Source organism: Pseudonaja textilis, chromosome 3 (assembly GCF_049901715.1).
Source record: "Pseudonaja textilis isolate UNSWEBS1 chromosome 3, rPseTex1.2, whole genome shotgun sequence".
NCBI classification, from domain to species: domain Eukaryota; kingdom Metazoa; phylum Chordata; class Lepidosauria; order Squamata; family Elapidae; genus Pseudonaja; species Pseudonaja textilis.
Window position 1 is genome coordinate 122421646 of NC_141992.1, and position 21530 is coordinate 122443175.

General features: G+C 34.9%; 1 protein-coding gene across 1 annotated transcript in view; it reads right to left on the reverse strand.

Annotated features, from left to right (window-relative positions):
* CDH12 (cadherin 12) overlaps positions 1 to 21530 on the reverse strand; it is a 787338-nt gene that overhangs the window by 189431 nt on the left and 576377 nt on the right. Inside the window, exon 5 of the mRNA XM_087930733.1 lies at positions 1365 to 1790. Coding sequence (XP_087786859.1) covers positions 1365 to 1595 — 231 coding nt within the window. The 5' untranslated portion in view covers positions 1596 to 1790. The remainder of the gene's footprint in view (positions 1 to 1364; positions 1791 to 21530) is intronic.

The window sequence follows — 21530 nt, forward strand, 5'->3', positions numbered from 1 at the left end:
AAGAGACAAGGATAATGGTCTCTGTGGAATGGGGAATATTAAAGGATTTTCTGCCCTCGTTTGGGGAAAAAATTGCAAAATGAATGATAGTTTTATTCCCTTTATTTTTATCCTTTTTTTTTCCAAAAATTCGACTCCAAAGGATTAAAAACAGTTGAAAATTCCATCCCTCCAATTATGTTAGTTGGTTACTGCACTTGGTTACTGATTAAAAAAGAAAAAAAAGTCTCACTCAGGCCATAAAAAGTGCCTTTTCTTTTTGTTATTGTTAAATTTCAACTTCCATCATCTCAGATCATTGGCATTCAAATATGGGCAGACAGAATCATACAAAACTTGGGAGATCATGAATCCTCATTCTTGTTTAGAGAAGACTTTATTGTTCTTTTAGGAAAACAGCAATATTCATCATGCCTGTAGGTATATTTTAAGATGTACAATATCCAAAATTTTATGACAACTTGCCATTTCCTTGTGATAAGTCTAACAGATGTAAAAATACAATGAAACAAACTAAAACAAAGCCTCAAATTGCAAGAAAAAGTTTGGAAAAATGGTACAATATGACATTGTCACCTTTCTCTCTTACTAGAATCCAATTCCTAGTATGAGTATAACATTTTTCCTTGTGGATATAAAAGTCTATATGGACACAGGGCAAGAAATACCTGTGTTTTCTGTATAATAACAATTACATCGAATGGTTGCATTTGTAAAAGGGGATGCAAGCTGATAGAAGTCAAATTTCATCAAATTATTCAGTTGCATAAAAAATTTGTTATACCATATTGCATTGTCATATCACAAAGCTGACAACCTTACTGTAACATTGGTATACACAAATATATACACATACAAGTGTTCTAATAACAACTTTTAACATTAAACATTTCAAAATACCAAATGTTTGCAGTTTATTTAATTTCTTTCAATGGAATAAAACACAATCTTTTACAAATTTATTCCAAAGAAAGCTTTATTAACTTAACTGGAGTCCACTCCAAGATAAATAAGTACATGGTGTATCAAATAATACGTCTGAATTATTAGAATTTGTTTCTCTATGCTGAACATTCAGGATTACCCATCTTCAAAAAACATCCTTCAAATATTTTTAACTTTTAACCAATAATTGCAGGTGAATTCTTCCTTGAGCTACTAAAAATAAAGGCAATGATTTTATATATAATGGATACATCTTCCAAAAAATATGATTTTATTAAACTATGCAAAAATAATCACAAATTAGAATAACATAGTGACAAGAGTGAAAAAGTTGTTGTTTTTAATTAAAAAATTGTGACAAAAAGTTAAAAAAAAATCTCCTTTGAGTGAACTTTGATTTTAGAAAATTAAGCATTTACCTTTCCCACGTACTGGGGTTCAGAGCCCATGTATTCTTCCAGGACAAAAAACTGATTCCAGACCCAGCCTCTCTTGACCCGTAAGGTGGGTATCCTCCATTCAGGGTTGGTGACAACATTTTTCCTTGACTCAGCTTTTGAAATATGTTGTGGTTGCGAATGAAGTAACATTAAGATAACTCCATTGAACAGGACCCAGAGAAGCAGGGATAAGCAGTTCCTTGTAAGCATTGGCAATGGTTTCTCTACTGCAAGGATTTAAAAACTCCAATGTTGAATGATGAGCTGAAGAATCCAGGTTTGAGGTTGTCTGTTGACCTTCACTGCTCAGCTTTGGATTTTTTTTTCTATCGCCAAAATGCTAACACAAACATTAATTCTTCTGTTGACAAGGTTTCTGCTGCATAAAATTCCATCTAAAGGGACCTATAAAAGAAATTTATATGGCAGCATGAAATTGTACAAAAAAAAAATACTGAAGTAGTCATCCAAACTCTTACCACCTACTTAGCTTCTGCAGACATTGAATAAGATAGAAACAAGAGAGAGAGAGAGAGAGAGAGAGAACTCAAAAGTATTATTGGTATTTTATGCTATAGCACTGATTCACAACCAAATATAATAAACTAATATTAGCAGTAACTCATTCTGCTGCTGCTATGTATTATTTTAGTGTTTCCCCTTTATGGCCCAGTTATAGAACAAAGCCGTTATACACCAGTGAATGTAGTTATTATTTACTCAGGATTCACAAGGGAAAAGAAAGAAAAACCATGAACAAAAAAAAATGAGAACAAAATTAGTCTCATCCCATTGGTACATTTATGTTAGTTTGGAAAGAAAACTTGTAACCTCCCTCTCCCTTCTCAACTACTGTATATTACAACAAGGATGATCTTGATTTACTGTCTACTCTTCAAGACTGCAAAACCAATACTCAGTCTCCAAATAATGTTTTTAAGGCTTTCTAGAACTTGGTATGTTACACAAGAGGACACATTTGCAATATTCCCAAAGTGAAAGTCTCCCTCCCATCACCAAATAGAAGCCCTACAAAATTATTGGTTGCAAGACAGGCATCAAGCAACTCCATAAACAGACACTAATGAAGCATAGGTGTTACATTTTATAACAATATGCACTAAGGTATTTCTCATTTGTGTGCCTAGCTGTACTGTGTGCTGCTGTGTTCTGCCCTTAATGGGTTTAACTGCAACTAGGCAAACAGAAATATCTCTATTTTCTCAGTTACCTGCATTTTGTAAATAATGTATGTCTATCGGGTCTTTTTAAAAGAGAAGATGTTATGGAATGACTTTAACCACTGCCTTTATTTTCACACATGTGAGTTTCATTGAGTAGAACTTCAAAACCAAATAAAGAAATGCCAATTCTGTTGAAGTTCCCTTTCCTAAAAAATTGTAATAAAAGATACATCTCAGGATCTCATTCCTGCTCCTCCATCTAGCCAGAAGTTACCAAAAATACAGAGTACAGTAAGACAGTACAAATAGTCTGCCTTACATGATGACTTTTGCAATTATGACAGTGATGAAAAACTAACTTTGTGAACAATGTCTATATTTCCTGTCTTTTCAACATTGCTCTCTCTCTCAACCAACGTTCATCATTACAGTCAATGAATATGCATTGTCCTGAGGCATGGTGCTGTATACTATGTATTGTAGTACAGAACCATCTTGAACTCACCCCCAACTTAAGAAAAATGTTGTTTTGAAACTGAAAAAAAAACCATGCCAGAGAAAAATCTGCTTTTGCTTTTATAGCTGACCCAAATAAGCTGAGTACATAACTGTAGGCAAGAAGAATGATGAAGAAAAATAACAGGAGATTTTTAATTTCAATATATGAGAGATCAGCTATTTTAATATTAGACAACATCCCATTGGCAATATCTCCCACATGATAAATTGCACTGAATGGGAATTGCAAAAGGTACAACTACTGTATTTTGAAGCAGAGCTCTCATAGGAAAACATATTGATGCAGTCACTACTTACAGCTCACTAAGTACTTGATGAGTACCACACATCATTCCAATGTATGCTTTCTAGCTACAGTTTGTAATTAAACATTTTGAGTATTTGCTTTTCACATATATGCTTTTTCTAAATAATTGTAGCTACTTTGTAGATTGATAATATTAAAAGGGTATAATTAAATACTTCTGTGACTAAGGGCAAATCAAATGAATTTCACTTAATTTGGAGCTTTAATTAATGATTGCAGCAGACCCAGAAGGTTTTAATTCTTTCAGAGTGGCATAAAGTTGTGTTTTTGTTACAGAAACATGTAGTATAGCAAAACACACAAAGATAAGTAGAGCATATTATTAAAAACCAGACAGGCCCAGGAACTCATATAAAACAAAAATAGAAAAAAGGAGAGCTACTGAGATCAGCTACAACATACATATACATATACATATACATATACATATACATATACATATACATATACATATACATATACATACATACATACATATATATACATACTTAAGTTTTGGCGGGTACTTACATGTATGGCATTCAGCTTTGTTCGGGTATTTTCCCACGTCATTGTAGTTGTGCTTTTAAAGTTGTAGCAACGTTTCGGCAGAATCTCATCTTTTACAGTGGTTTCAGATTTAAATTTGGGGCAGCCTATTGCTGTGCCAGAATGGTTTTCTTCTTCACCCTGATTGGTTGGGAGTCTTGGTCTGTGTTTATTGGTCTTGGAGTTTGCTGTGTTCTGCTTGATTGATGTTTCTAATATCTTCTGTCTGGTTTTTGGCTCTTTTTGTATCTTGATTGGCTGGCAACATTGTATTACTTTATTGGAGGCCTCTAGTGCAGCTTGGCTCTGGGTAAGTGGAGGGCTATCGTTAGTTAGGAAGCTAGGTTTCATCTGGGTGCCTGGTTGGGGTGTGTTTGAGCTGGAGGTATCAGGGGGGATCTGTTTGTGCCCAGGTGTTTGCCTGGCTTGTGGTGTGGAGATTTTTTTGTTTGCACTCACAAAAACCATTCTGGCACAGCAATAGGCTGCCCCAAATTTAAATCTGAAACCACTGTAAAAGTCTGATTCACAGGTGAACACTATACAGAAGCCTGATGATGGCAGATGAGATTCTGCCGAAATGTTGCTACAACTTTAAAAGCACAACTACAATGATGTGGGAAAATACCCGAACAAAGCTGAATGCCATATATATATATATATGTGTGTGTGTGTGTGTGTGTGTGTGTGTGTGTGTGTTGTGTGTGTGTGTATATGTATATGTGTATATGTGTATATGTGTATATGTGTATATGTGTATATATATGTATATATATATATATATATATATATATATATATATATATATATATATATATATATATATGTTAGTTATGTCTTTACAAAACCTTTACAAAGGAGGTGAGAAGTCCAAATTCCAACTGAATACAAACAAGCCAGCAAATCCAGTAATTATAGAGTTAATTCCTTGAGCCGATAAAGTTCTTGGCAGTGTCACACACACTGTCTGCCAAGTCCGACAAGAAAGCAGGAATATAAATCACACAAGCTGTCACAACACAGAATACTCCAGAGCTCCTCTGAATAAGTCACACCTTGTCCCGTACAAAACTCTCAGAGTGAACACACCCACTTTTATTCCCTGTGGGGTGTGTCCCTCAGTTCAGTCACTGATTTGTCCCTTCCTCCTGCATTGCAGTCTCTGATTTGTCCCTTCCTCCTGCGTTGCAGCTCACACTTTTGCCTGTGACACTGCCTCGCATCAAGCGAGCATTCCTCTGCTTGATTCTCATTCAGAGACTCTGATACGCCCTCCTCCTTTTCCTGATTAGCCTCAGGTCTTCCCTCTCATTTATCTGCCAACACCTGAGGCACAATCAGGGAGGAAGGCATTGCCGAAAGGGAAGGTCCTGGGGGGGAAGGCATTTCCAAATCCTCCTCTTCCCCATTGTCTGAGTCTTTGTCCTCTAACAATGCAGGCTCAAACCTCAGAGCCACAACATACATACATACATACATACATACATACATACATATATGTAGTCTACATAGACTTCTGTAAAGCCTTTGATGAAGTGGTACACGACAAACTACTCCTAAAACTAAAATTCTTATGGTATCTCTGAACACCTGCATAACTGGATAGAAGCATTCCTGTCAAACAGACAACAAATGGTCAAAATTGGGAGCTTTCTATCAAATTCTGTACCTGTCAACAGTGGTGTCCCCCAAGGCAGTATTCTAGGACCAACTCTCTTCATACTCTACATAAATGACCTCTGTGATCATATTAAGAGCAATTGCATTCCCTTCACTGATGATGTAAAGCTATTCAACACCACAGACAATACTGCTACCCTTCAAAAAGACCTTGACTATGTATTAGAATGGTCACACAAATGGCAACTTCAAATCTCAACAAATAAATGCTCTGTCTTACATATTGGCAAAAAAATAATAATCAGAAAATAAAATACAGGCTGAATAGTCAAGACCTTGTTGATGATCCAAACTCCATCAAGGACCTTGGAGTACTCATCTCTAATGATCTAAGTGCTAGAGCCCACTGTAGCTACATAGCCAAAAAGGCATTAAGAGTTGTTAACCTAATCCTGCATAGCTTCTTCTCTGGTAATATCACACTAATAACTAGAGCATACAAAACATTTGCTAGACCAATACTCCAATATAGCTCATCAGTCTGAACCCACATCACGTATCTGATATTAACACAGTTGAGAAAGTCCAGAAATATTTCACAAGAAGAGTTCTCCACTCCTCTATTCATTGCAGAATACCTTATGCCACCAGACTCGAAATTCTAGACCTAGAAAAGCTAGAACTACACCGGCTTCAGTCTGATCTAAGTATAGTATATAAAATCATTGCAATGTCCTACCTGTCAATGAATACTTCAGCTTCAACCATAACAATACGAGAGCAAACAGTAGATACAAACTCAAGGTTAATCACACCAAACTTGATTGCAGGAAATACAACTTCAGCAACAGAGTGGTCAATGTCTGGAATACTCTACCTGACTGTGGTTTCTTCCCCAAACCCCTAAACCTTTAATATTAGACTGTCTACTACTGACCTCACCCCTTTCCTAAGAGATCTGTAGGGGGCATGCATAAGCGCACCAATGTGCCTGCCATCCCTGTCCTATTGTTTCTTTTATTTTTCTTATATGTATCCATGTATTCATAATTATGTTTTTACTTATACCTATTATCTTGTAAGCAATTGACAAACCATATAAAATAAAATAAGTACAAACATTCATTGGTGTAGCTAGGAGCAAAAGTAGCATTGGATCAACCATATTTGAATTCAGAAGCTAAGCAGAATCAAACCTGGCTACCACCAGGGACTACCAGAGCTATAAACTCAGACTAGGAGAACTATTTCATTATTGTTGTCCAGGAAATTGCATCCTTGTGGCCATGAATTAGTCATCAAAAGTCAAGCTTGACTTGAAAATGTCTTAACATTTATATTAAAGAGGATTTGGATACATATTACATTGCTGGATATTCTGCCCCAAGATCCTGCCCTGGCAATGCCAGTATAGCTATTTAAAACACAGGTTATTGAATAAGTATATGTAGGAGAAGTTATGTCAAATAAAAGCATATACAGAACTTCTCTAGGAAGGGGGTTGGTCTCTGTGGGTTATTCAATATCATGGAAATGGAAAACAGCTTATTTTCCATTGGATAGTTATGCAATATGTCAGAGGCCCCTCTCCCAACATAATCACATCTTTTTTTCTTTATAAAGGAGAAAGCAATACAATTATTCCCTACATATAATTTCTTCTTCTCCCGTTATAACTCTCCTTTATGTGTATATAACTTTCCTTTTCTACTTTTAAATATTTACAGAGCTTTAGACAAGTGGATACATGCCAAACAGATCCTTCTTTTTCAATTTGTTACAGATCAGAAACAATTGCCTTAGAAAACAATGACTCTGGTGGCTTCTCTAATATTAGGAAACATCTATTTCTGTTAGATGCATACTGCATACTTCCCAGATGGTAAAATACTGTATATCTCTCAGTTGTTAGAAGAGGGAAACATGTCAAAGCTTTAGGTTAGACAGTGATGAATTTTAAATAGCATGGCAATTCAATCAGTACTTCAATGAATGCAAGTTTAAATTAGTGATCATTCCCAACAACAATTTTGAGAAGGACACAATGATGTTATCTGTTGCTAAACATACCATGAAGAGTTTTGTGGCATCTGTCATGGAAAATAGTTTGTTGCTCCATTGACTATGGCATCTTTTTATTACATATGCATCCGGAGAAGGAGCCTGTGGTTCATGAAAGTTTAAGTCATAATAAATTTCAAGTCCTTTAAGGTGCATAAAGATGCTTTCTACTTTCAAAAGAACCATAACGGAGGCTACTAACTCCTCTGGGCAAACAGAGATCAAAAGACAGACTGGGTTTTTTACTATTGTGTTTCCTAGGCAACTAAACAAAGCAGGTCACTGGCTCTCAAGCATTACTCATTAAGCTTTTCGCCAAGTTCTCCTGCAGTGTTTGACTTGTTTTGCCTAGTATAAAAAGATAGATAAAAATTCTCTTAGCAAAGAAAGTCTTGTGTAAATAAATTCTCTAAAAAATGCTGCCTGAAGTAGAAACCAAGTTTGGCAAATCTTGTGCTAGAAGAACTGAGAGAAAGCAGGAAGGGAGAAATATAAGAAAAAGGAAGGTGAAATAAAAATCCAACATTTAACTATATAGCATAATATGGACAAAAAAGATACATGTATAAAAGTGAAAAGTTATCAACATAACAATTCTATTATCCTGTAGAAGAATTTTTAAAGGGGGGTGGGGTGTTTGAAAGAATTGGCCAGAATTCAGGAAGTTGTAAGAGTCAAGTTCAGAGAAAAATTATCTTGTATTTGATAATGACCTCCAGAAACAAGTGTAGGAACATGCCATTTTGTTCATCTCCTAGGAACTAAAAATATGTGAGAAGGATCTTGACCTGCATGCTGTGCTTGCTAATTGGCAAAAACACTGACATCAGGGTTACCAAATTTGTGGTCCAAAACTCTGGATAGATCTGCTGCTATCTAGCAATTGTCTTTGTAGTTTAGATAAAATCATTCAGCTAGGATGGAATCATAGGCAACTGCAAGGGTGATGTTTGTATAATTATTCAATTCCATGACTTGTGTACTTGTGTCAGACATCCTGACATGTTGGGAAATGCCCAGCCAGCCAGGGAGAAGGACTCAAGTAGGGAATTAGCCTCCAATTGCTTCTCAGCTGCAAAAATCCAGGACTGACCCCCCTCCATCTGTTCCCAAGGAAAGGCAAGCAGTTTCAGAAAATTCCTGTATTATAGGCAGAATACAATGAAATAGGCAGCTTGAACTCTACACATGTGAACTGGTTGTTTGTGCCTGACATGGCACAAATTTCCATTATTGTGTTATCATTTGGGAGGGCATTGTCATTGTACTTTGCTATATATGGATATGCAATGAATCTGTCCTGTGTAATTATTTTATCCTCTATGCTATCAGAGGCTCCAAAGCTAATGTTTTATGTTGACATTCTCTGGCCATTAATCTATCCTTCACTCTATTTGCTTCCTATTTTTGTTTTTATGTCATTTGCATTTTTTCCACCTAGATTTTAATCTGTTTTTAAACTTGCTTTTGACATGTATAGTTATTGTAAATTGGTTTGGGCATTGTTAAAAGAAGAACCACTAATTTTTAATAAATACTTTTTAATTTATAAAAATAGTGCAGGCAAAAGAAACTCTGTACAGGTAAAGGGTGAATTTATTGCTCTTTTTCTGTCACCCTATACTTCTTTGCTGGCATCAAAAGAGTGAAGTAAATGTGATGCTGGAGGAAGGACAAATCACTTTATTTCTTCAGTTTATTCACTGGAAGTATTTTTCCAATGCTAAATATAAACCTCTTTTAGAGATAACACAGAAGTATGGAATATTAGCCTCTTAACTAATTAATTTGTAAATGAAGGTACTTATTTAGTGGGCTAATTTACAAGACAGTAATAAAAGGATTGAAAAAAAAATGCTTTAGCATTCCTGGAAATATAAAATAATAAATCTTAAATTCTAATAAAAGGTTTGAGATAAATGACTTTGCATAGAGATGAGATTCTTCAGATCTACTTATTTCCCATTATTTATTCTATTTTTCAAAGTAAGAATATATTTTGTTGTTGGAAGAATTCCAAAATCATTAACTGAGATCCATTAAGAAATTTTAAAGCAATAACAAGCAAAAGCCACTTTTCTTCTGAAATTCAGCAATTGAAAAATCAAAGACTCACTTGTAGCTCATGGATCTTGTGGCCCATTAGAACTCATATGTTGAATTGTGCACATGGAAAGGAAATAAACACTCAAGACCTCGTGTAACAACCATCTTAAATTAACCTCTCCCCAAGTGTGTGTGTGTGTGTGTGTGTGTGTAATTATATCAGTGTAATATGCTCTACCCAACCATTCCTTTTTTACCCAATTTGCATAGTTTGATGTTGGATGTAACTTGATATAATTTTCTTCTTAGAAGGGGACAAAAAAAGAGGGAAGGAAATATGGGGGGGGGAGAAAAATAGAAGAAAAAAGAGAAAAACAACAAAATGAGTAGGAAATGACAGGTGAATGAAAAAAATTCTTCAAGTTTTTCCTACCCCTTATAATAAATAAAATACGCCTGTAATTTTAGACTCTTTCAAGGCAGGTTCATATTTCAGTACAGTATTAATCTATTTTTAATTGTGCCAAGTTCTTCCTGAATTCTAACATAACTAAGAGCCATTCAGATTCTTATGATAACAAAAAAAAAAAAACTTTCTGGAATGTTAAGATACTTTAAATTTATGTTGAAAATGTGGAAATGTCATTTTATCTTGCTTGGGGAACTTGTAAAAAAGTTTTTAAAATTGAGTTCAAAAACACACAAAAAGATTACAGAATTTACAGAGATGTCAAATTGACTTGTTTGATTAGGGAAAAGACAATTATTACATTTGTCAGTACAACTAATTATGGACTTTTTGCTGAAAATAGAAACGTGATTTATAAATTTGATAATTAGAAAGGGTAAAATATGAGAAGAACGGCGTCACAATATGATTATAAAGAGAGAGGATAGCTTATAAAAGTATTTATAACTGCTGTAAGGAGATAAGAAGCTTTTTTTCTTTTTTCTTTCTTTCTTTGTTTCTTTCCTTCTTTCTCTCTTTTTCTGAACACACTGAACACACATTCTTTCTCTTTCTCTTTCTTTCTTTTCATTTGTTACTTATTTATCACTTTACTTCTCTCTTTTGTCTTTAAATTTGTAATGTTTTTACTCTATAAAGTGCCTTCAACAAAATGTTATTCACATTCTATTTAGCTATGCAAAAGAAAGAACTTGTAAACTGACATCAGTGCAGGCACTTAATTGGGCTGCAAAGTTTGCTAAAAATATTCCATCCCTTCTGACATAAAAAGGCACAAGAGCAAACTGTATTGTTTCCCTATGATCAAGCAAATTTCCACCCACAAAGCTGAATTTAGTGTTGGAAATAACCATAGACAGGCAAGAATATACTGCTCAAATTGCTGAATGCTACAAATACAGCCAGCTGCCAAATAAGAGATGAGGACATTCCACAAAACATAGTAAAACCAATGAACATTTATTTTGGGAACCAAATGGCTACTCTAATGATTCTGCCAAATCACGAGAAAATCTTTTGATTTGGTGCTTCAACACCAATACAGGAGCAGATGTAACTGTAATTTCAGATTGTGCTTACACAAACTTCCAGAACCTGCCTTGTTTCCAACAGAATATTGTATCCAATCCTGGCAGTATAATATATATTGCCTTATGCTATAACCAGCACCTGGAACACAAGTATTACTTAAAGTTTATGTATTCTGTTGTTAATTAAACAATTTTCAAGTCCAAAAGAGATGTGTTTGTATGGACATAATGTGCCAAGTGGAAGAACACTGTCCTATTGTCCCCAATTATTAGTTCCTTTTTCTTATATTTAAACTTATGTTTATTCTTATTTCTATTGTATTGTAAGCTTTTGACAAAATAAATAAATAAACACCTCGTAGACTCTAACCATTCAGTTTAGAACTGTTCCTTCATACTTTTCCCCACTTACACCCTCAAATATACCAAATGACTTCTCCTCAGGTAAAATCAGTATCTGTTGATAAAATATGTCAGAATTAAAATTTCTGAGGCCACTTTTAAGAGTTCATCATTTTCCTTCCTAATATACCAATATTATAGATAATAGTTAAACACATGAAAAAATTTAGTTTGGAGGAGGAGAAGAAAAAGAGGAACATAATTTGTTAATGCTGTTTATTTTTATTCTGAAAGCAAGAAAGAAGTTTTAAATTCAAAAGGGAAAAAGAGAAACTTCTATTGATTTTGCTTTTTTCCCCTTTACTAAAATTCAGAGGTAAGATTGGCCCCCACCTTAATACTCTTTCGAAAGACCCTCCAAGGTGTTATGGAATTCAGCAAGTGCTTTGTTTGACTGCTTTCATCAAGGGTTTGGATTTACGGTTTTATTTCTGTATGCAGCCTGGAGTCACTGTGAATGGGTTGGGCAACCATATAAATTTTCTCAATAAACAAAATGAATAAACACAGGATCCTCAACTTGACATATCTCTGCAGGTATGGCATCTCCCCCTGGCTTTGCCATTGGTTAACAGCAACTTCAACTACTACTGGAGTATTCATTGTGCTGGTGGGATTGATTTGGGGAACCCCATCTACTGCCTCATCATTAATGGATCAGTTGAAGATGGCTTCAAAATGTTGAGCCCATCTCTGCACACTCTGAGCCCTCTATATAATAAGAGTGTACCATCTATATTCAAAAGGGGGAAAACCCCAAGAGATTCAGGTCCATAGGGAGAGTTAAGGTCTTCATAGAACTATAACTTGTTTCTTTAACTTGTTTCTGTCAGGATATCCCTATATTTTGTCTGCCTTGGCACTCAGTCAGGAATCTTGCATTTTACAGTTTATTCTGATCTATCATATCAATACTGGTAGACATTTTTTTGGAAGCTGATGATAAATCATTCTGATAGACACAATGAGGGTGATGTTTTTCAAGAAGTAAAACTTATATCTCATTCTCATTGAACCAATCTTGCTACTTGCAAGTAGAAGGCCCTGACATCTTCCATGCAGATGAATGGACAACATCCCTGAAGCATTTCTAGCAGTCCTTAGCATTGCTAGAAAGATGTATATATATATATGCTATATCTGAACATAATGACTGCTAGTGTCATATTAACTTCTAATGAGGCATTCCTGGTTAATCTATTTTGTGTGAGAGAATTTCAAACCTGAACAGCCTTTAAGAAAACTGTGAACCAAACAGATCACGACTAGAATAGTTACAATGAAATATCATGGTAAAGCAAAATGTATAAGAAACATCCTGCAGCTGTGGAAATCTTAACAATTTGCTGAGGTAAACATATAAACATATGATGAGAGCCAGAAGCATATAATGTACTATTCTTTTTGATAAACATGGTATGCAACTATTCTATATTTTCAGCATAGAGAGTATAAAATCCTATCACATCATCAAATGAAGCCCTAAATTGCCTGCATGGAAGCAATATTTTTGCAAGGCTTTTCAAATTAGTGGTTAAAGATGTTTGGGTGACAAGAAGGTCCTACAATGATGTTCAAAATAAATGTAAGGCTAATTTCCAGGTTCAAATATGTAGCAACTGAAAAGGAAAAGAAAGAACTCTGATAAAAACTGTGAATTTTCTAGAGCAGAGAATAGCAGTTATATATTTAAGATATATACTTACAGAAAAGCAAATTCTGATCTAGCAAATGTGCTTTCTTTGAATTTTGAAAAAAATGACATATTTGTAATAAAATTAAGGTACATGGGGGTGTGTTAGTCATTGTTAAATATGTATAGAATAGAATTGTCTGAAAGATACAAAGAGCAAGGTATATTGTGGGATGTTTAGGTTAGGATGTTTTATTCGGGTTTTGTCTCCATGGAGTGTATCTTAATAGATTATTTCTGTCCATATAAATACTTACACAGGTATCTATTGAACATGGATGTTTGAAACATTGAATATAGTCTACAGTTATAAATGCAGTTCTATATACTCCCAAGTTGTTTTGTTAAAAAAAAAAAAAACATAGATGCTTCTTTGTATTTTGATTGATTTTGGTTTCTTGTTATAATTTTTCTAATGTGGTACTGGTTCCACTATTTGTTTTAAACACCAAGAACATTCTTTAATAATTTATGATATGCCCATGCATCTTCTGCATAGCTTTAAAACATTGGATCACCGTTTATCACATTTTTTAAGCCTGTTGATCTCATTTTGTGCACAATGGAGGTGTGGAGTGAACACACATTTTTCTCCTCCTGGGATACAGGGTTGTGGTGGTACCTGGGAATGAGCCTATGTCCTTTGATTTCTTAACACGCCAGCTCAAGATCCCTAACTTAGGTCATCGTGGAAATGGGCCAAAATGCCAAAACTAGTGAACAGTGATACTATGCTACAATTGGAATATCTAAAAGATGCTGCAACTGCAAGTTAAGCATTTCAAAGTGGCTCTTTTAGTTTTGATAAAGATGGTCAAGAATTAAATGTCCCTCTTTTGGAACATTAACCCCAGGAAGATTAGACACTGGCACTCTTTCACAAGGCCCTGAAAATATGGTTTTGCCAGTGGGCCTGGGGAACTCAGAGTGGGATTGGGCCCATCAAGTGGCTTGTTTGATTGATTGTTGTCATTGGGGTGAGGGGTAGGGGGTTATTGTTTTTATTTATGTATATTGGATTTTTATTTTTTGTTCAGAGTCACTAAGAGTGAGTGGATGGCCATATAAATTCAATATAGATAGATAGATAGATAGATAGATAGATAGATAGATAGATAGATAGATAGATAGATAGATAGATAGATAGATTAAACTGTCACTCATTTCAAGTAAAGTCACAAGCACTTTTAAGTAACTAACAAAATGGCAATTACCATTCTACAAAAGAAAGTCAGGGCCTGCTTGCTAGAAGGTCCCAGAATGGCTGTAATGAATTTTATTATTATTAATTCTGTATACAAAGGTGTTTAACACACTTAGATAATCTTACCTCTGACAATAACTATGAATGGACATTAAATTATGATGTTTTTGTAATTTTCCTTGAAGTATAGCAATTGACTGTACTTTATATCCAAAAGTACTTCCTAGTAGCTAGAGTTAATTATTTTTATTCCATGACCCATATTGCTATTATTACAGGAGTTAGGTAAGATTTTGCAGATACTGCAATTTCATAGCATTTTGGACACTGCATAAAAGTACATGCACAAACACATTTGATCTGATTGCTTGCAGGCTCTGTGTTGATGATTCCTACTCTATTTCCTTTTCTAAGTTTTTACTTTCAACAAATCAGAAAAAAATGGATTGCTGAATCCACACCAGTATAATACTAATCTTACATATTTTTCACTGCAGTTTCTGTCTACTATTGCCCCTCATTTTCAAAGTAGAAATAAACATTTGTGCTTCAAAAGATATTAAAATAGGTTTACAACAAATCAGTTATTCCTTCTTAGGGGATTTCTCCAATGCTTATAAGTCAGCTTTAGCCACAAAATGTCAGCATGCATTAAAAAAGTTACACTATCTCCCTTGGTAAAAGAAGGCAGGAAATCGGTTTGACCTACATGATTATGAATTCTAAAATGTCTCTACTGTGTACTCTGCATATTTCTAAGGTTCATGACTAATGAGCCAAGCAATTTTGCAACAGATGCTGAGTTGGTTTTTTAACACTTAGGGACAAATTTGGGTGCTACATCACAGAAAGTTGAATGTAATATATTTCATTTCTGAAGTGAATGTTGATACTTTCACAAAAGGATTTTCTAAGCCTAGCCTTGTGATTTCTGTCTAGAGACAAAATTACCAACTTGAGCTTTCTGTGAGAAGGCGAGGTGGAATGTGAGCCAAATGACATATGTGACCTGGACATTGTGTCTTCCTTTGGCTTGACACCCAATTCCACTTATTAGGGTCTTTTTCCTGTAAGTTGTTCTATATGGATGAGATTCTCTCCTACTAAGAGTAGTCCTGTAGTCAAGATTCAAGAGGTGCATATTATCAAGAAAAATAACCAGCATGAAAACAGCAAGATGGCTGATGCAGCATAGTGATGGAAGTCTACCCTGTTTTGTATGTACTGTATATTATGCGCATACAAAAGGACTGAAGACTCATAAGGCCAGCCTTGTCATCTTGCAGATTTGGACACCTACGTTTCCTCTATGGGCAAAGTGACTTTTGGGGAACCAAAATCCTGATTCACATATTTCATTTGATTTAAACAAAAATCTGTTGGATTAAAGATTCTTAGTGAATTTAATTCAATAATCAGGTGTGCTCAATTCAGGAATAGAGGCAAGCAAGTGAAACAAGTCACATAGTATTTTCCATAAGGAATGAGGAATGTTACTAATTTAAACAGGCTATGTTAGTTTCGAATAGTTTGAAAAATGAAATTAAATCATATTTCGCCTAACACTAATTACAGATAAAATGCAGTTATTTATTTATTTTACTATAAGACTGTCTCAATAAATGCAGCTGAAATCAATAGAATTAATAGAATGCTTATTGCCTAACCTTTGACAATAAGCATAAATTTGTCTACTTGTTGAAGCCTGACAGCATGTGGTTTAGATACAAAATCAATGATACATTTGTAAAGTTAAGCTTCCCTGAAGCTGTGCTTTGACATGGTCCTTGATGAAATGATATCTCTAAAAATATACCAACAATGAATGGCTTCATATTGAGAGTTTATACTACTGTGAACAGCTATTGCCTAGGCAGGTCCTGACCAGTAAATGCATATGCTATTCTTAAAAAGGAATATATTGAAATATAAAAGGAGTGAACAAAAGAAATTTCCACCATGGTACATAGTTTACATTTATGAAAAATAGTATGAAAGGTAAAACCAAGAACTGTGTTTTGCAACTGAACAACACAGACAGAGAAATGAAATGGAACAGAGGTTTTGAAAAGGTATCACATTAGACTTCAATTAAAATATACTGTATTTAGAATTTATAATGTTTGGCTATCTTCTCTGTTTCTGTTCACTTAATTCTTCATGTTTGCTTTATATAGAAGGAACCCTATGTGTATAGAATATTCCTCTGTATATCAGAAGTCAAATATTTCTTCCTGTTTATGCTTTTGTAAAAAAATCTTCCATATCTTTTATATTAGTAAAAGGGGGAAAAAAGCAAGCAAAACCCTCAGTTTGTTATATATTTTAAAAGGAGTCTCTTTATATATATGTGTGTATACGTATGTATGTGTGTGTAAATATATGTTACAGGGATTGTTTATACAGTATGTGAGATGTACAATACAACTTTTACATATTATTGGGTTTTTTTCCCTCTGAATTCTGGGAAATTATAGTCAATTATGTGAATCAATCTCTCTCTCTCTTTCCCCCTCCCTCCCACCCTCCCTCCCTCTCTCTCTGCAAATATTCAAGAGTGGAGGACAGATTAGAAGCACAATTACATTAACCTACAGATACTCGACCTGCAAATCACACACTGTACAACCCCTAGATTAGGTGCAGCCTGCCAGAAGGTCAAGTGTGACCCACCCTATCTCCCATTATTATATTGCCAAGAAACTCCCTGCTTCTGTTTGTGCCAATTCCCTTTATGTCCCTAGCCCAAGTCCTATATGTTCAACTAAACAAATTCACTTGTCATGCAAATTCAAAAATGTGAGAGCTTAGCACTCAGAGAATGAATTTGTAGAAGTAACAAAAACAAAAATCATGAAGTTGTTATCAAAGTAATGGTTTTAACTTTGTCTGGAAATCTGTTTCTTCCTTACTGATTCTAAGTGACTCTGCCAATTTGCTCTTAGGCATGAATAAATTTATCCTGTCTTGTTTCATTATTGAAGTTTACTTTGTATTGTATTCTATTGCTCCCATTTCAATTTTAAAAATATGGAATTGTAAATTTGCTTTTTAAAATTGAAGCGTTTGTTAAATCACTTGAGTGCTTGTCTCATGTTACGTATGTGTGTCTACACACTAAAAAAGAACACACAGAAAAATTATTTTGAGTCATGACAAACCTGTTGATGTTGCTTTTTACACCATTGCACATATGCAGATATGTTCACTAAAAAGACTATCTTGATGCATAGAATCCTTGCATAGTTCTCTGAAAAAAAGCAATGGAACATATTTGCTATATTGGGACTTCTTCAGAAATTGGACATAATACTTTAAAATCCAATTAGTATTCAGACATATCTATAGGTCGCAAAAAAGCTCTCTCCTTGGAGAATTCTATAATGTTTGGAAAAGTGTAAAGAAATAGATAAGAGGATGACCACAGCAAGGTAGAAAAACTCAATTCCAGTGGTGATGAGTACATCATTGGAGAACCTAAAGAACCAGGTTGGGAACACATCATCATAGAGAAAATCTATCTATGTGGTTGCTAAGAGTTGATCCTGATTTGATGGCATATAATCAATCGATTATTCTAGGCCTTGCATTTTTCTATCATTTTCCACTTTTTCTCTTTTACTTAGTTTTGGCATATGTAATAAGAAGTTTCCTGTTACATCCTATCACTGTTTCATTGGAATTCTGTTAAGCACTTTTTTTCTATGTTCAGTATATACACAATTTCCAATTAATGTGGGGGGAGGAAATGTTTAAGTGTTATTTTTTTTTTTTTACATTTATACTTTCAGAGAAACTGCCAACAAGTAATTATTTTTAAGGAAAATAATGATAATGGAGGAGGTGAAGAGGAAGGAGGAGGAGGAGGAAGAGGATTAGGAGTTGTTCAGTTATTTTCACAATATCAGTCAAACAGCCTCAAACAGAACATAAGTCACTCCAGCAATCAAAACAAAAGGTAACTGAATCTTCAAGCCTTTCCCTGTTTACCTACCTTTTTTTTTTTTACACCTTTCTTTCAAATATTGTAATTCTGAAATGAAATTTAGAAAGAATACCCAAAGGATGCTAGAGAAAATGAGTGATAGACCTCTACAAATATTATAAATTATTGGCTGAAAGAAATAGCCCTGCACTGTTGATAGAGAAAAGAGAATGTCAGCGATTGGAAGGGAGTCACTCTGATATATGATACAATATAGATTCTGAAAAATATTTTTAATTCAGTCATCCCAGTTAAATCAGACAAATGCCAATATATGATTTATCTCCATGGTTAAAGAAAATTGACTGTATCCTATTGATTCCTCTGAATAGATTTATTTTTGGAGACAAAAGAGGATGTCATTTTGTCACTTTGAGAGAGAGAGATGCTCAAGATTGGGCATCTGACCATGATTGTGTTATACTTGTTCAGTGTCAATCTGATCCTGAATCAAATTCAAACATTTCAAGATACTTATTTGGATAATATAATTGTCAATATGTTTTAGTACCTAGATAAATGATGTACCATGATCTGAATGAATGAATATAACTTTATTACGGTCTTAGACCAGCAATAGACATCACTATTTACAATATACATAAAAAATACTGACACATTGTAATATATTAATAGTGGATAAAAACATCTGTTAAGAAAATACATGTCCTCAAACAGTTAGGGGCACTCCCTGGTTTATATGAGTGGAGAGCCAATAAGTATGTGTGTAAATATCATTTTCCAAAGTTTGTTCTATCTCCAAAAATTGTCACAAATTGACAGCTATAATTCTGTTAAAAAAAAACAATTTTTTTTCTAGTAGACATTGCAGCAACACAGAATTTTGCACTGCTTGCCTAATAGCTGGGTTTGAATCCTGGAGGAGAAAGTCTACATAAAAAATTGTCTGCCCTCCCTGGCAATATCTCTAGTAAGGAGAGAATATACAATGACCTTTATACTCTGTATAACTCACAGTACAATAAAACATGAGAGATATCTTCAACTTCTCCTTTACCACATATACATACTCATTCTGCTATTGGTGTTTTCTTATACCTGCCCTGAAGGAATGCTGATGGGAAAATATTAAATCTGGCTCTGAAGAATGCTATTCTTTGTTTTGGGAAGATCAGATCATTTATATATCTTGCTGACTCTCACACTCCCTGTTTAATTCTGTCCCTGCTGTGGCGAGCCAACCTATTTGGTTCTTCTTGGAACTCCATGTCCCTCATTCTATTGATTATCACTTGCTTTGCTTGGTCAAAGCCTAGGGGCATTAAGAATACTGGTGAAAGCCCATAAGAGCCCAGCTTGTGGTCTATTGCCTGTTTTCAAGGGGAGGAGTAGTTATCAGTCAGTACTAGAGGGGTCAGTCCCTCTGGGAAGAAATGCATTTTTAGCCAATGAATGATCATTGTCTTCAGGCTCTTACATGAATTTGAGGCATGCCTGTCTCAATTCTTACCTGGGCATTTGGGTGCAGCTAAGATGGCTCGCAGGAATTTGGTTTGTAAAGGTTCTAGCAAGTCTTTTTTTGCAAGGATGTTTGTGCCCCATATAGAATTTGTGCCAATGTTTTGGCCTCAAAAAGTTTTAAGGCCTCAGGTACTAATTGCCCTCCAAAGTGTTTAATTGCATTTGAGGACCTATAGGCCACTTGCAATGTGCGATCCAGGTGTGACTTCCATGTCCCTTGTGAGTGGAAAACTACCCCAAGATATCTGAATGTCCTGTCCTGTTCTAAACTATACCCTTCTATTTTCCAGGAGTGTTGTCTAGGTCTTTTAGCAAAAACTAAAACTTTTGATTTATCAAAGTTAAGGACCAGCTTATTCTGTTTACAAAATTCAAGTGTTGCCGTAATTGCTCTCTTCAGTCCTATTGGAGTTTGTGACATTATAGCAGCATTACCGGCATATAGGAGAATTGGGATTTTACGTTGTGCTACTTTTGGAGGATGTAAATTAGGGTTCTGTAAGAGGTTGATCAGAGGATTAATGTAAAAGTTAAAAAGGGAGCGGGATAGGATGCAACCCTGCCATACCCCTTTTTGTACCCTTACTGGGCTGGTTAAAGTCCTTTGAGGATTACACCTCACTTTCGAGGTGAAATTATCATACAATTTTTGTATGAGGAAAAGGAGGCATTTCTCAATGGTAGTGTGTTTTAATTTATGCCAGAGAATGTTCCTGGATATTGAATCAAAGGCCTGCTTAAAATCAAGGAAGGCCACGAAAAGAGAGGATTTTTTTAAAAATTCGTGTATTTTTGAACCAGATGATGAAGTACCAAGATATGATCTATCATAGATCTTCCTTCTCTAAAACCAGCTTGCTCATCTTTAATTATCACCACAGAAATTAGCCAATCCTGAGGTTTATAGTTTAGGGTTTGGCATACAATTTACTAATAACACTCAGAAGGCTAATATAATTACCTGGGTCATTTCTATTTCCTTTTTTATAGATTGGTATGATAATTGCTAATCCTCAGTCTCTTGGCATATGGCCCATTTTATCTATAAATGTAAACAGAGATGCTAAAAGTGGAGCCCACCAACTGGCATTCTTTTTGATTATTTCTGGCAGGACATTATCAGCACCTGGTGCCTTATTAGCCTTGAGGGTTCCAATCAACCGGGATATCTCTCCTAGTGTAACCGGGGACCAATAAGGAGTTTGGTCCAGACTAATTTGGCTCTCCTTAGTTACATAGTCAGGGTCTATATATAGCTCTCTAAAATATTTTTCCCAGGCATGAATCAGTACCTGATTAGTTGGGGGAAGAGGGGATTTCCCCAATCATCTAGTGATGTGCCGCAAAAGGGATGTATTTTTTGTCTTGACTGCTGCAATTAATCTATGCCAAGACTCCCTCAGAGCCGCACTTTTCTTTTCTTTTAGCTGGGTCTTATATTGTGCCTTCAAATGCTTTAAGTAGTGAGTGTGAGTTCACCCTTTTCATTCAATATTTCACCAAATCTAACTGCTTGTTCCTTTTTGTATATTATAGGATAAGAAAATGCTTCAATAGTCGATAGCCAGACTGGAATTTTCAAATGACATTGTCTTTTAATCTTCTCCCAGTTTA